The sequence below is a fragment of the Hemiscyllium ocellatum genome, chromosome 9, assembly GCF_020745735.1.
Source record: "Hemiscyllium ocellatum isolate sHemOce1 chromosome 9, sHemOce1.pat.X.cur, whole genome shotgun sequence".
NCBI classification, from domain to species: Eukaryota; Metazoa; Chordata; class Chondrichthyes; order Orectolobiformes; family Hemiscylliidae; genus Hemiscyllium; species Hemiscyllium ocellatum.
Window position 1 is genome coordinate 56,847,942 of NC_083409.1, and position 16,512 is coordinate 56,864,453.

A 16,512-nucleotide genomic window follows, 5' to 3' on the forward strand; every position below is an offset into this window, starting at 1 on the left:
TTTATAATAGGTTGACCACAAATTATTACACCCCTACAAATCAAAGGAAAATAATGATGGAGTCATTACTTCATTTGGATGCTTAGACTTTTCAGATGACTTTTATAAAAAGTACAACACGTCCTGGGCCATCCTTAGCCAGCTTCTAGTGGCACGAGTGAGTTGAGTTGCCGTAAGAAGTCCCCAATAAGGGACAGTAAAACTACATCTCAGGATTAATTTTCCAAGTTTCAACTATCAAAGGCAAACTCTTACACTCTTTGTTAAAATAACATTGATTTTGCAGACTTGGAGACCAGCTCCATCAGTTTTTTTTTGTCATTCCCACAAGCATTCCTGTGACATGTTACAGGGATGAATTGGCTATAGCACAAAGTTGCTCTGTTCACTTCAGTGGGGGCTGGAACTTTAGACTAGTCTGGGAGCTGATCCAGAATCACCTAATCATGGGAAATACTGCACTGACTGAATTTGCAACAGTACACAGTCAGTGTTAATCGTTCTTCCTGCAATGAACTGCTTCAAATCAGTGAACAATCCCTCGAATACTCCTTCACCAGACTTTCCTTCTTCAAACAATCAGCATTTGATACCCACACTACACTGGGAAATTATGGATATTTGCACACAGTGTAGGTATAATATTTGAAAGGCCCTGTATTAATTCAGGCAACCTCAACAGACTGGCATTGGTCTCTCAATCACTAACGCACACTGAACAGAAGCGATTGATTGTGTTGTATATGAGGATGCTCCTGAGGAATTGGGCCCTGAATATTGTAATTTAAATGATTAGTGAAAAACATTGCCTCCATCTGCCTGTCCTTTTCCTTTCTATTCCGTGTTGAAGGTGTTGACCATGTTGGAAGAGGGATTCCAGTCAATTTTGAAATATCTCATTGAGTGGCAAGTTGTTCTGGAAATGCTATTTGATCAGATAGGGTTGGGATGAGACCAAAGGAATTCCATGTGTTGGGGTAGGGAGTTAACGAAGCAAGTTTGGTAAGATATGGTGGTAAAACTCCAAGGCCTGGGAATGAAAAGTCCTCTGAAAAATACATATTGCATTTGGCACTTGGCTAGAGTTTTTGTTTAACTAAGTTGCTGAAGTTTTTTGAAGAGGTGACGGAGGTAACGCTATTGATGTGGTGAACGTAGAGTTCCAGAAGGTGTTTGATGCAGTGCCACACAACAGGCTTTTCAGGAAAGTTACAAAAACAAAGTGCTGGAGAAACTCAACAGATCTGATGCAGGATCACTGGGCTCAAAGTATTAACAGTGTTCCTGAATCTACAGGTGCTGCCATGGCTGCTGGGTTTCTCCTGCACTCTCTGTTTTTGTTTCAGATCTCCAGCATCCAGAGTTTGTTCTCTTATTTTTGTGAGAGAAGTTGTAAAGCATGGAATTAGAGTCAGTAGCAACGTGGATACAAAATCGGCTTAGTGATAGGAAACAGAGTAATGGTCAATGGATATTTTTCAGGCTGGAGGAAGGTTGTAGTGAAGTTCCCAGGGGTTAGTATTGGGACTTAGCTTTTCCAGATATGTATTGATGATCTGGATCTTGGTGGACAGGGGACAGTTTCAAAGATTGCAGATAACACCGAACCTGGAAAGGATTGTAAACTGATGGTGATGATTTGGAACTCCAGAAAGACACAGACAAGTTGGTGGAATGGGCAAATAGCTGGCAAGGGTGTTTCAAAGCGATTAAAGTATGAGGCAGTGCATTTTGGTGGAAATAACATTGAAAGCCAATATATAATAGGAGGTACAATTCTAAAGGAAGGTAGAGAAACAGAGGGACCAGGGCGTAAATGGACGCAGATCATTGAAAATGGCAGGACAGGTAGAGAAAACAGGAAGTAAAGCATTCGGTGCCCTCGGCTGTATAAATAGGGGCAGACAGTACAAGATCAGGAGGTGATGTAGAACTTGTAGCTGACACACGTTAAACCTGAGTTGGAGCATAATCTGAGTACCATGTTATAGGAGAGACGTGAATACATTGGAGACGGTGCAGAGATGATTTACAAGAATGGCTTCAGGAATGAGAAATTTCAGTGATGGAATGGACTGAAGAAGCCTAAGAGGAGATTGGATAGGGGTTTTCAAAATCATGAGCATGCAGACTAGAGTAGATAGAGAGAAACATAAATGAGCACAAACAGGACAGCATGGATTTAAAATGATTTGCAGAAGAAGCAAGAGAGATATGAGAAAAATCCTTTTCTCCCAGCAAATAGTTAGAATATGGAATGCGCTGCCTGGGTCTCTGGTGGAGGCAGATTAAGGGCATTTGAGCACTTTGGAAAATTATTCAGAAAGAAATAATGTACAAGAGGCTGGGGACATCAGAGGAGATAGGCAGTATATAATGATGCTTGACTGAAGAACCAATGAAGGCATAATGGACCAAATGGCCTCTTTTTACATCTTAACGATTCTGTGATTCAGTGATAAGGTTCAGCCTTAATCTAAGTTTTAAATAGGTGACTCCTGATTTTTAATCTATTTCTATATTCTCCCATTAGAGGAAACATCCTCCCCATCCTATCAAGACCCATCAGGATTTTATATATTTCAATCAAGTCATCTTTTACTCCTCTAAACCCTAGTGTTTTCAAGCCTTTCCTCAAAAGATTAGCCCTATATTTCAGCTATTGGTCTTGTAAATCTTCTCTGAACTGTCTCCTACAAATTTGTATCCTTCCTTCAATAAGGTGACCAATACAGTACACAGCATTCCACATGCACTCTATGCAGGCCCCTCACAACCTTTTATAAGGGTATAGAAGGGTACTTCGAGAGGAGTAAGGCTATGGAATGCTTTGCCTCAACGGTAATAGATTTGCCAACTTTAAGTACATTTAAGTCATCATTGGACAAGCATATGGATGTACATGGAATAATATAGGTCAGATGGGCTTCAGATTGGTATGACAGGTCGGCGCAACATTGAGGGCTGAAGGGCCTGTACTGCACTTCAATGTTCTATGTTCTATCTTTCAAAGAAAAATCCCCTCAGTCACCTCTGTTCCGAGGAAGACAACCCCAGTCTATCCAGTCTTTCCTTTTAAACGCAATTTTCCAGTCGTGGTAACATCCTTGTAATCTCCTTTGCAACCTCTCAAGTGCAGTAATTTTGTGGCTATTGTTTGAGGACAAGGCAGAGGTCCATATTTTAGTTCTGAGATTGGGACCTTGCATTGGCCCATTTCTAAGTCCTGGTTCCATATTAAGTTGATGCCTGAGGCCCACAACAACTTTCATCGTGCAGGACATTTAACATCCAGGGAAAATCTTCATTATAGACTGAAGGGTAGTGGGCAGGCACCCAAGGTTGGGAAGCCAGTCGAACACTGTACACTTCTGAGAGTTCAACAGCTTCTTTGTCTGAGGTGGGACTTGCCTGCTGAAGCTAAAGGAGGGAGGCCACCTCAAGAATGAAGATGGCATTAATACCAGCTTCATTTGCCAGGCTAATAATCCAAAGTAGAACCTGTCCATCATGCAGCCCCAGCTGTCATCATTGCCAAAGGTTGGCTGAAGGGAATTGAGGTTGGGATCAAACCTGCTGAAGCTCTGGCCCACTGCTTGTGATGAGGAAGCAGGAACGTGCTGGCAAACAGGCAGGCCAGCCAGGGATGGGAGATTGTGGCCTTCTCCAGTCTGCCTCCTACAGGAATTGGAAACCTCACCAGGACACATGACCATTTACCTGATATATACAAAAGGTTCTCCGCTCCAGCAGTGTGTTTTTAGCTTTATAGCTGTTTGGGTTACCTTGAGATGGTGGAAGGTGCTTAATAAGTACAATTTCTTTGTTGCTCTGTGATGCCCTTTATGGTCCAATAATCTGCTGGTATTTAGTGTCCAGGTACAGACAGAAACAACAGCAGATTGGGTGTGGTATGTCAGAGTGACATGTATGGATTTGTGTCTCTGAATAACCTAGCCTTCATGTGAGGAAATAGCTGAAGATAAAAGTGTGACAGAAGGAAGTAGAATTTCCTGGGATGTCTAAGATCTATAAAGTTTTTTAAAATTATTTAACTGTAAAAGCCGAGAGTCCCTGCTGAGTCTGAGATAAGTCTGAAGTGAGGAGGCTAAGGCAACAGCCTGCCAACATAAACCAATTGGAGAAATTAGTTTATATTCTGCATAAGGTTGCCATGGAAAGTGTAAAGGATTTCTTTGAGTACTAAAACAAAGAATGGTTGTTCTGGGGTTAATTCTCAACTGAAAGTAACAGGGTTGGGGGTGGTGATGGTGGAGCATGATGGGAACAGAATTTCCAATTGATTTTGATTAAACTCACAGTTGTACAGTATAAAGAATCCCTGTCTGAGATGGTAGGATCTGTGTGTCATTTTGATGTCTGAATATTTTAAATTGCAAAAGGTTCCATATGTTGGCAAGTCACCTCTCTGATATTGGAACAAGATGGTAGCTGTGATTACAGCACTTTTGAGTTACATTCTTTGTAATCAGAAATTATCTGGAAGATATTGAGACGAGAGTTAAATACCAAGGGATCAAAAGGGATGACCTGAATGCATCCAGTACAATATTTTTGGGCTTAGCATCCAGCTGTAGATCAGTGGCGGACTGGTCTGAGCCCGAATGTTGAGTGTTCAGATTCCACTCCTTGTAGATCAGACAGAGAGGCTTTGCTGCACTGTTGGGGAAGTGCTATGCTGTTGGACATGCTTCAGATGAGATTTTCAACTAAAATCTTACCAGTTTTCTCAGAAGAGCATGGAAAGATCCCATTGCAGATTTTGAAGAGGAATGTGGGGATGTTGTTACAAAAACAGAAATTTTTGGAAAAATTTAGCAACATCTGTGAAGAGAAAACCATGTTGACGGTTTGAAACGATGAATATTAGCCAAGATTTAGATGTTGGTTAAATTTCAATTACTTGGAAATCACTACCACTCAGACGATGATGGTGGTGTTGCTATTTATGGAGCAACCTTACAATAGTGAGATCCATAGTAGGGCAATAACCTGGTTGGTTGAGGTGGTGACCTTTCTGACTCAGCCTTGCCAAACAGGTCACCGATGTGATTATTTACTTGCTAACCGGTTTCTACTTCCCCATGAACTAGAGAGCGTACTGCAGACAGAAATAAAGCTGTAGGCTTGCAAGCAGCTGTGCTAGTTGTTCTCTAATCAGCTCTACAATGTAAGTAGGGCGTTAGGATGTAATTTCAAGAGAATGCTGGGTGGTTATAGACCTCATTAAATGTTTAGTATTATTAATTCCCAATCAGTGCTATTAAAACTCAGACAGTCTATTATTTGAAAGACTCGTGTTTAGGGGGTTTTGAAATTTTAATTTACTCCCACCAGCCTGCCAATCCCTTGCGTGTGCAGTACCTTCAGGCAGCCCTGATGATTCATGACCATAAAATGACTCTGCTGGATTTGCTAGTACAATCTGGAACGCAGTAGCTCCTGTGTCGATCTATCAGCAGTGTGTCTCATCTTGAAAGAAAGTAACAAAGTATTTGGAGTTCACAAAGTAATTAGCAGTCAACATTGCCAAGTACAAGCTTCAACAAATAAGAAATTATAGTTAGAGAGAGGATGGAGGTCACACGGTGTTTTGTGACAGAGAAAAAAAGAAACCTTGAACATATTTGGAGATTTAGCTTTCTTTGCTCTGTGTGTTTAACAACATAACAGCTCAGGTTGAATGGTCTGAGAAGAGAAAGTTTGTAAACAAGGACATGCTATGACAGGAGCTAAATGTTTCAAATCCAGGAAATTTCTTTCTGTAGATGTCAAGATAACAATCACATTTGTGTTGAGTTACTTACAAATTTTTAGTGAATTGTTTCTTCATGTTTTTGAGTTTTGCTGTTCACTGGAGGTACTAATTTATGTTGGGGACTGCTTCAGGAGCACCAGACCATTTTAAGTAGAACGCGCAAGAATTGGGAGCAAGTGTAGGCCATTTGGCCCTTTGAGGCTGTTCCATCATTCAGTGAAATCAAGGTTGATCTGATGGTGGCCTCATGGTGGGTGGCATGGTGGCTCAGTGGTTAGCACTGCTGCCTCCCAGCACCAGGGACTCCGGTTTGATTCTATCCTGGTAGGAGTTTGCACATTCTCCCTTGGTCTGTCTGGTTTTCCTCTGGGTGCTTCAGTTTCCTCCAAGATGTGCAGGTTAGGTGGATTGCCAATGTTGAATTGCCCATAGTGTCTAGGAATGTGTAGACGAAGTGGTTTAGCCATGGGAAATACAGGGATAGGGCAGGGGCATGGATCTGGTTGGGGATGGTGTTTGGAGGGTCAGTGTGATTAAAGTATCTGAATGGTCTCCCTTCCACACTGCAGAGTTTCTGTGAACTCCAATTTTCCTCACCTTAGCTGGGTGGCTATTGAAATGAATGTATTCAGCCTATTTGACCACTGCAAAATCCCATTTATATCAGCTTGACCTGATCTTTTCCCAGGCACACAAGTACATTTTTCAGGAGGTATCGATGCAATAAAGTAAGACCTAGTTTGCATTTGTATAGCACCTTTTATGTCCCTAGAGGCCCCAAAGTGCTTTGGAGCCAATCCAGTACATTTGAAGTAATTATTGTTGTTAACTGGCGCAATGTGATGACCATTTCAACACAGCTAGGACCAGGAAATATGAATGAGGTAATGACCATTTCAACCGTTTTCAGATTTTGATTCAGGGCTATATATTCCTCAGTGCAATGGAGATTGCTCCTGTTCCTCTCTGAATATTGCAACAGGAGTTAACTCAGTTAAACATATCAGCACCTCCAATAATGCAGCACTCTTTAGGTAATGGCTTGAAGTGTCACCCAGATCAAGTTGGAATGGGGCTCGAAATCTTAATCAGAATGTAAAGTGAAAATGCTTCATTTGACCCAAGCTTTAAAGGATGGGAGATCTGACCATTTTCACTGTACTTTCTCATCAACTGACACTGAACAAACTAATTCAACACAGACAGTGCTTTTAGCTTAAGACATATGTGGTCTGTAAGGATCAGGATGAAACATTGTGATGGATTTAGCGACTGATCGATGTCAAAAGTGCTTGTATTCTTTGTCACTGAATATACTTTATTAATCTTCCACATTAATTGAGCCTTTTTGCAGACCTGCAACTAAAGATAATTTTGAAAAACTCTTTTACAGATTACTACCTAACGTTGGATGAGCCAATGAATAATATCACAACTTCGCTTGGCCAGACTGCAGAGCTATACTGCAAAGTCTCCGGCAATCCGGTTCCAACCATCCGCTGGCTAAAGAATGATGCACCAGTTGTCCAGGAACCACGGAGGATATCCTACCGGCTGACCAGCTATGGTTCCCGTCTCCGAATACGAAACCTTGATACTACAGACACTGGTTATTTCCAATGTGTAGCTACAAATGGACAAAAATCTGTTTCAACCACGGGTGTGCTTTTCGTCAAATTTGGTAAGATCTATTGAGAAACATTACAATCTTTTATGCACTGGAGGAAATAAAACAGGGAGTCCTAACACTAAAGGTAGTTTAATAATGGTACTGGGGTGCCAAGCAGACAGCACTTACAGTCATAGAGATGTACAGCGCGGAAACAGACCCTCCGGCCCAACCTGTCCATGCCGACCAGATATCCCAACCCAATCCAGTCCCACCTGCCAGAACCTGGCCCATAACCCTCGAAACCCTTCCTATTCATATACCCATCCAAATGCCTCTTAAATGTTGCAACTGTACAGCATCCACCACTTCCTCTGGCAGCTCATTCCATACATGTACCACCCTCTGTGTGAAAAGGTTGCCCCTTAGGTATCTTTCATATCTTTCCCCTCTCACCCTAAACCTATGCCCTCTAGTTCTGGACTCCCCACCTCAGGGAAAAAACTTTGTCTATTTACCCTTTCCATGCCCCTCATAATTTCTTAAACCTTGATAAGGTCACCCCTCAGCCTCCGATGCTCCAGGGAAAACAGCCCCAGCTTGTTCAGCCTCTCCCTATAACTCAAATCCTCCAACCCTGGCAACATCCTTGTACATCTTTTCTGAATCCTTTCAAGTTTCACAACATCTTTCCGATAGGAAGGAGACCAGAATTGCATGCAATATTCCAACAGTGGCTTAACCAATGTCCTGTACAGCTGCAACATGACCTCCCAACTGCTGTACTCAATACTATGACCAATAAAGGAAAGCATACCAAATGCCTCCTTCACTATCCTATCTACCTGTGACTCCACTTTCAAGGAGCTTTGAACCTGCACTCCAGGGTCTCATTGATCACCCTAGGACCTTACCATTAAGTGTATAAGTCCTGCTAAAATTTGCTTCCCCAAAATGCAGCACCTCTCATTTATCTGAATTAAATTCCATCTGCCACTTCTCAGTCCATTGGCCCATCTGGTCAAGATCCTGTTGTAATCTGAGGTAACCCTCTTCGCTGTCCACTATATCTCCAATTTTGGTGTCATCTGCAAACTTACTAACTGTACCTCTTATGCTCGCATCCAAATCATTTAAGTAAATGACAAAAAGTAGAGGACCCAGGACTGATCCTTGTGGCACTCCACTGGTCACAGGCCTCCAGTCTGAAAAACAACTCTCCAACACCACCCTCTGTCTTCTTCCTTTGAGCCACTTCTGTTTCCAAATAGCTAGTTCTCGCTTATTCTGTGAGATCTAACCTTGCTAATCAGTCTCCCATGGGGAACCTTGTCGAATGCCTTATTGATGTCCATATAGATCACATCTACCACTCTGCCCTCATCAATCCTCTGTAATTTCCCACACACCAAGCCTTGTTGACTATCCCGAATCAGTCTTTGCCTTTCCGAATACATGTACGTCCTGTCCCTCAGGATTCCCTCCAACAACTTGCCCACCACCGATGTCTGGCTCACTGGTCTATAGTTCTCTGGCTTGTCCTTACTACCCTTCTTAAACAGTGGCACCATGTTAGCCAACCTCAAGTCTTCCAGCACCTCACCTGTGACTATCGATGATACAAATATCTCAGCAAGAGGCCCAGCAATCACTTCTCTAGTTTCCCACAGAGTTCTCGGGTACACCTGATCAGGTCCTGGGGGTTAATCCACCTTTACCCGTTTCAAGACATCCAGCACTTCCTCCTCTGTAATAGAAGAGTGGTAAAGACAAGCCAGGTAACTATAGACCGGTGAGCCTGACCTCGGTGGTTGGCAAGTTGTTGGAGGGAATCCTGAAAGACAGGATGTACATGTATTTGGAAAGGGAAGGACTGATTCGGGATAGTCAACATGGCTTTGTGCGTGGGAAATCATGTCTCACAAACTTGATTGAGTTTTTTGAAGAAGTAACAAAGACAATTGATGAGAGCAGAGCAGTAGATGTGATCTATATGGACTTCAGTAAGGTGTTCGACAAGGTTCCCCATGGGAGACTGATTAGCAAGGTTAGACCTCATGGAATACAGGGAGAACTAGCCATCTGGATACAGAACTGACTCAAACGTAGAAGACGGAGGGTGGTGGTGGAGGGCTGTGGTTCAGACTGGAGGCCTGTGACCAATGGAGTGTCACAAGGATCAGTCCTGGGTCCTCTACTTTTTGTCATTTACATAAATGATTTGGATGCGAGCATAAGATGTACAGTTAGTAAGTTTGTAGATGACACCAAAATTGGAGGTATAGTGAACAGCGAAGAGGGTTACCTCAGATTACAACAGGATCTTGACCAGATGGATCAATGGGCTGAGAATTGGCAAATTGAGTTTAATTCAGATAAATGTGAGGTGCTGCATTTTGGGGAAGCAAATTTTAGCAGGACTTATACACTTAATGGTAAGGTGCTAGGGAGTGTTGCTGAACAAAGAGACCTTGGAGTGCTCCTTGAAAGTGGAGTCACAGGTAGATAGGATAGTGAAGGAGGCGTTTGGTATGCTTTCCTTTATTGGTCAGAGTACGGAGTACAGGAATTGGGAGGTCATGTTGTGACTGTATAGGACATTGGTTAGGCCACAGTTGGAGGATTGCATGCAATTCTGGTCTCCTTCTTATTGGAAAGATGTTGTGAAACTTGAAAGGGTTCAGAAAGGATTTATAAGGATGTTGCCAGGGTTGGAGGATTTGAGCTATAAGGAGAGGCTGGGCCTGTTTTCCCTGGAGTGTCGGAGGCTGAAGGTTGACTTTATGGAGGTTTACAAAATTCGGGGGCATGGATAGGATAAATAGACAAAGTCTTTTCCCTGGGGTCGGGGAGTCCAGAACTAGAGGGCATTGGTTTAGGGTGAGAGGGGAAAGATATAAAAGAGACCTAAGGGCAACTTTTTCATGCAGAGGGTGGTACGTGTATGGAATGAGCTGCCAGAGGATGTGGTGGAGGCTGGTACAATTGCAACATTTAAGAGGCATTTGGATGGGTATATGAATAGGAAGTGTTTGGACGGATATGGGCTGGGTGCTGGCAGGTGGGACTAGATTGGTTTGGGATATCTGGTCGGCATGGACAGGTTGGACTGAAGGGTCTGTTTCCATGCTGTACATCTCTATGACTCTTTGACTCTATGACCTTGTGGGTTTCCTCCAGGTGCTCCAATTTCCTCTCACAGGTCCAAAGATGTGCAGGTTAGGGTGAATTGACCATGCTAGATTGTCCATAGTGTTCAGCAATGTGTAGGTTAGGTGCATTAGTCAGGAGTTAACATAGAGTAATAGGGTGGACGAATGGGTCTGGGTGGGTTACTCTTCAGTGGGTAGGTGTGGACTTGTTGGGCCGAAGGGCCTGTAGGGATTCTATGATTCATGCCAGTTTCTGCCCATCTGCTCTGTCAACTTATCATTCTTGCCTTTGTTACCTTGAAACTTGACTATTTCAACATATATCTGCCTGGTCTCACATTTTGTACCTGGTTTAAACTTGAGGTCATTCAAACTTCCGCTCATATCCAAACTCACACCAAGTCCCATTTACCTCTCACTTTTCAATTTGCTGAAGTACATTAACATCAAAGAAGCAATGACTTTATTTTAAAATTTTTGTCCTTGCTTTCAAATCTGTCCTGGTCTCAGTAATCCCCTTCTGTTCCTCAGGGAAATTTGCACCCATTCAGTTCTGACCTCTCGGACGCAGCTGACTTTAGTAGCTCCACCATCAGTGCCAAGGTGTCAGCTGCCAAGGGGCCTCCCTCTGGAATTACGTTGCCAAACCTCTTCTATCTTGTTTTTCACTATTACGGTATTGCTCTAAGCCTCCTTATTTAACCAAGCCTTTTGATTATCTCTTCTGTGGTTTGCTGTCTAAGTTTGTTTTATAATGCTCCCGTAAAGGGCCTTGGAGTATCTTATCATGTTTGAGGTGCTATATTAATACAAGCTGTTGTTAGTATCCAGTGTTGAGTTTGGGCACTTGCTGTCTTGGTCTTACGGCGTTTAGCTCAAACTGTCCCTAATTTGGCAATAAATAAATACAGAATGATGTTTCTGAGACCATAAAGCATCGGAGTGGAGGTAGGCCATTCAGCCCTTTAAGTCTGCTGCACCATTCAATGATGTCATGGTTGACCTGAATATCCTCCAACATCATTTTCCTGTCTTATCCATATGACCGTTGATCCCCCTGATTAAAAATCTGTCTTATCTCCATATTTATATACATGAAAAACAGCCTTGACAGTCTTCTGTGGTAAAAAATTCCACAGATTCAGTATCCTCTGAGAAAAGAAACTGTCCTTAACTTTGTCTTTCTTTGATCTATGATCTAAATGTGCAACACCTTATTCTGAGATGATGGCCTCTTGTCCGAGACATTCCCATAAGGCATAACAGCCTTTCTGCTCCTACACTGTCAAGTCCCCCTAAAAATCATTTTAAAAATTTTTCCACAAGGTCACTTCTCATTCTCCCAATTTCCAATTATTATAGGCTCAATGTACTTAACCCCTTCTCATAGAAAATCCTTCCATACCCAGGATGAGCCTAATGAGCCTTCTCTCGACTGCCTCCAACGCCAGTATATCTTTCTTGAGATAAGGGGCCTAAAACTGTTCACAGTATTCCAGCTGTGGTCTGACTAGTACCTTATACAGTTTTTGCAAGACTTCCCTTTTTTTCACTGCATTCCCTTTGAAGTAAAGGCCAACTTCTTATTTTGCCTTCCTTAATAGCCATGCTACCTTGTTTTGTAAGTGTTTATTTCCCCTCTCCCAAAGCCCTCATTCAGCCCTAGGTACTTGATTCACCAGGCCACTGGTCCCAGAACAACTCTAGGGAAGCACATCCCACTGGACAACTTCCTATGTAGGTGCTAGTGCCCCATGTCTAAAACCCATTCCGCCTGCATCAACCTTTCACACAGTTAACTGCCTGACTTTATTTACCCTGCGCTTGGCTCAGATAGTAATCCAGAGATTTTTGCCTTAGAGATTCTGGTTTTTAATTTAACTCGTAACTGTTCAAGGTCTTTCAACAGAACCTCCCTTCTAGTCCTACCAATGTTGTGGGTACCAACATGGATGACGACTACTGGAGATGTCCTTCATTCTGGCACTGGACAGACAACACAGCCTTCAGAACTCCTGCTCACAGCTGCAGAAAACAATATCTGCTGCCCTAATTATATAGCTCCCTGACCATAACTATCTTCCTATTTTCTTCCCTACTCGAATGACTCCTTGTGTTCAGGTGTCCTGGTCAGTTTGCTCCTTCTTTCTGCAGTTCCCAACCTTATTTACACAGGTTGAACAAATATAAACTATCAATGGTCATTGAGTACTCAAATAATAATTGTTACGTTCTCCACCACAAAATATCCCAAGCTTTACATCTTCTATTTCCCCACTCCTGCCACAAATACAATTGACTAGCACAGTAGGTCATATGTTTTGCATTGGAAAGAAAAGAGAATAGTTTGTTAGAATGCTGTAACACATTGCAATGCTGCATGTAACATTAAAATGAGTTGTTGGGAGTGGACTGGTGACATTGAGCAGTGGCACATCACAGCTGGGACACGAGCACTGGAGTTTGAATCACTTCAAGCTGGAAGAAGTAAAACTGGTGGAAATAACATCTTCCAAGGGACAGTCAAGAAAATCATTGTACAATCACCCACCAATGGTATTTTCTGATGTGATACCGTTAATCGGAGCCTTAACTCCTTCATACTGGAACAGGCTAACCAAAGGAAGAAGAAAATGCAACAATTAATGTTTACCTGAATTCCAATAAAAATGTTTTTAGAACCTGATCTCGACCAATTGCTATAACTACCTGAGCCTTGGGATCGAATCAAATGGCTGATCTCAGTCATCTCAAACAGGTTTCTGTGATCACTCCAGCCCACTCCAAATCCAATATGTATCCTTCATCTGGTGGAGGAGTTATCTGTCTGGCATGATTGTAAGCTTTGCTCAAATTTATTTTTCTTTTACGAAGTCAGCCATACAGAGCTTGGCAGGAAAAGCCTAATTATCAGCTCGGCTCAGTTAGGCTATTGGATGATTTCCTTTCACGTTTCTAGGGCCTTATTGTTACGTTCCTTCATTTTCTGCATCTCCTTTCCTAAGACATTGATAAGAGCTGGGATCAGGTATTATGGGTGTCATCTTATCATTGTTTCCACGGAAACACATTCAAGAAGCATCTGATTGTTGCGCAGTATCCATCCATATTTTAGCAGGATTCACTGTTGATTAACAGGAAGGCTGTCTGATTTTTGCCTTCTATCCTTTCTAGCCTCATGTTCAGAATTGAATTTTAACAAACCTGTTACTGAACTCTGATCCATTAACTCAGAACAGGCGAGGGATAAACCCGGAAGCTTCTTGCCTCTAAGTGGCTCAGTTCCATACTTGGTAAACATTTAACTATTTGTCCATTGGGCAGTGAAATAATTTTCCATCAAACATCTGTAATGATAAACTGCATCCTTTTCGACCAAAGTTTAATTTTCCATGCTTAGGTATAAATCAAAGCACAAGGCAACAGGTAAAAACAGCACTTTGCCACAAATGCCAAACAAAGAGTAATGCCTGAACTCTCGAATTTTAACACTTTCTCTTTGTCCCCTTTGTAGGACCCCCACCAACTCCAAATTCGGGAAAGGCAACGCAGTGAGTATATTTTTGTCGTACTGTTACCTGCATCTAAAGAGCACAAAAGTGATAATATGGGTTTGTCAATAACCAGCTGAAGCACTACTTTAAAAAGGTTTTTACATTACACGTATGGCGATTTCAGTCACTCCTAGAGGTGCATTTCATATGATGTCCATGATTGTCACTAAAGAAATAGTGCAGCCTAATGAATGATCACAGACAATGGAACCTAAAAGATAATCTTTATTGACTTCAGAATTGCTTTTTTTTTAAAACGTACTGCAAAGTATGTACTTTCAACTGTCCTGTTTGTACATTTTTTTTTCATTCATTCATGGGATATGGGCATCGCTGGCTGTCCAGCATTTATTGCCCATCCCTAGTTACCCTTGAGAAGGTGATGGTGAGCTGACTGCTTAAACCACTGTACTCCACAACATGTGTGTTGAATCAGTTTGTTTTATAGTTCAATTTTTATCCTTTCTTGCTCCCCTGAATTCCTACCTTTCCCAAAGCTTCTTGCTCAAGGTAATTCTGTTGTTCTACTAAGACAAAAAAACTCAAATTGCTGGAGAAACTCAGCAGGTGTGGCAGCCTTTGTGGAGAACAGAATTTTGAGACCAGAGACCCATTTTCAGAACTTTTGAGGAAGAGTCACTGGACTGGAAATGTTCATTCAGTTTTTAGAGCTGCTGAGTTTGTCCAGAACATTCTGTTTTTGTTTGTTTCAGATCTCCAGCATCCACAGTTCTTTGTTTCATTGTACTGTTCTTTTAAGCTTATATCTTTAGGGTTAATGGCATTCTGATCATAGAGGTCATCACAGCAAAATGAACAGCAACTTGCATGCATCTTTTAACACATTAAAACAAACCTAAAATGATCACAGGAGCATAATCAGACAGAAATTGATATCAAGATGAAGAAGGCAATATTGATGAGGTGAATAAAAGCACAGTGAAATGGGGAAGTTTCCAGAAATGTTTTAAAGAAGGAGTGAGAGATACGCTGAGGTTTGTGAAGGGCTTTCCAAGGATCAGTGCTATGATGCTGAAGGTACATCTCAATGATGGTGCAAAGGACGTTGCAGTAGAGGCCAGATTTGAAGAATGTAGAGTTTTCCAAGAGCTGTATATAGAGATGTACTGCATGGAAACAGACCCTTCAGTCCATCCTGTCCACGCTGACCAGATATCTCAACCCACTCTAGTCCCACCTACCAGCACCCAGCCCATATTCCTCCAAACCCTTCCTATTCATATACCCATCCAAATGCCTCTTAAATGTTGCAATTGTACCAGCCTCCACCACTTCCTCTGGCAGCTCATTCCATACACATACCAGCCTCTGCGTGAAAAAGTTGCCCCTTAGGTCTCTTTTATATCTTTCCCCTCTCACCCTAAACCTATGCCCTCTAGTTCTGGACTCCCGACCCCAGGGAAAATACTTTGTCTATAAATCCTATCCATGCCCCTCATAACTTTTTAAACCTCTATAAGGTCACCCCTCAACCTCCGACACTCAAGAGAAAACAGCCCCAGCCTGTTCAGTCTCTCCCTATAGCTCAAATCCCCCAACCCTGGCAACATCCTTGCAAATCGTTTCTGAACCCTTTTCAAGTTTCACATCTTTCTGATAGGAAGGAGAGCAGAACTGCACGCAATATTCCAACAGTGGCCTAACCAATGTCCTGTACAGCCGCAACATGACATCCAAACTTCTGTACTCAGTACTCTGACCAATAAAGGAAAGCATACCAAACGCCTCCTTGACTCCACTTTCAAGGAGCTATGAACCTGCACTCCAAGATCTTTGTTCAGCACACTCCCTAGGACCTTACCATTAAGTGTATAACTCCTGCTAAAATTTGCTTTCCCAAAATGCAGCACCTCTCATTTATCTGAATTAAACTCCATCTGCCAGTTCTCAACCCATTGGCCCATCTGATCAAGATCCTGTTGTAATCTGAGGTAACCCTCTTCGCTGTCCTGTACACCTCCAATTTTGGTGTCATCTGCAAACTTACTAACTGTACCTCTTATGCTCGCATCCAAATCATTTATGTAAATGACAAAAGGTAGAGGACCCAGGACTGATCCTTGTGGCACTCCACTGGTCACAGGTCTCCAGTCTGAAAAACAACCCTCCATTACCACCCTCTGTCTTCTACATTTGAGTCAGTTCTGTATCCAAATAGCTAGTTCTCCCTGTATTCCATGAGATCTAACCTTGCTAATCAGTCTCCATGGGGAACCTTGTCGAACGCCTTACTGAAGTCCATATAGATCACATCTACCACTCTGCTCTCGTCAATCTTCTTTATTACTTCTTGTAGAAGTGGAGTGTTTTTTTTCCATGTTTAGCAATCTTCAACAACAGACCAGAGTTTCAGGATAGAGAGATGGCAGGAAAGTGGAACAGAGGCCACAATGACAT

At 42.3% G+C, this 16,512-nt stretch overlaps 1 protein-coding gene across 4 annotated transcripts in view; it reads left to right on the top strand.

Moving 5' to 3' along the window:
• Positions 1–16,512, top strand: part of ror1 (receptor tyrosine kinase-like orphan receptor 1) — a 296,809-nt gene that overhangs the window by 214,700 nt on the left and 65,597 nt on the right. For all 4 annotated transcript variants that reach the window (XM_060830374.1, XM_060830375.1, XM_060830376.1 and 1 more), the window contains exons 3-4: positions 7,173–7,460; positions 14,055–14,091. In XM_060830374.1, the coding sequence (XP_060686357.1) occupies positions 7,173–7,460; positions 14,055–14,091 (325 nt within the window). The remainder of the gene's footprint in view (positions 1–7,172; positions 7,461–14,054; positions 14,092–16,512) is intronic.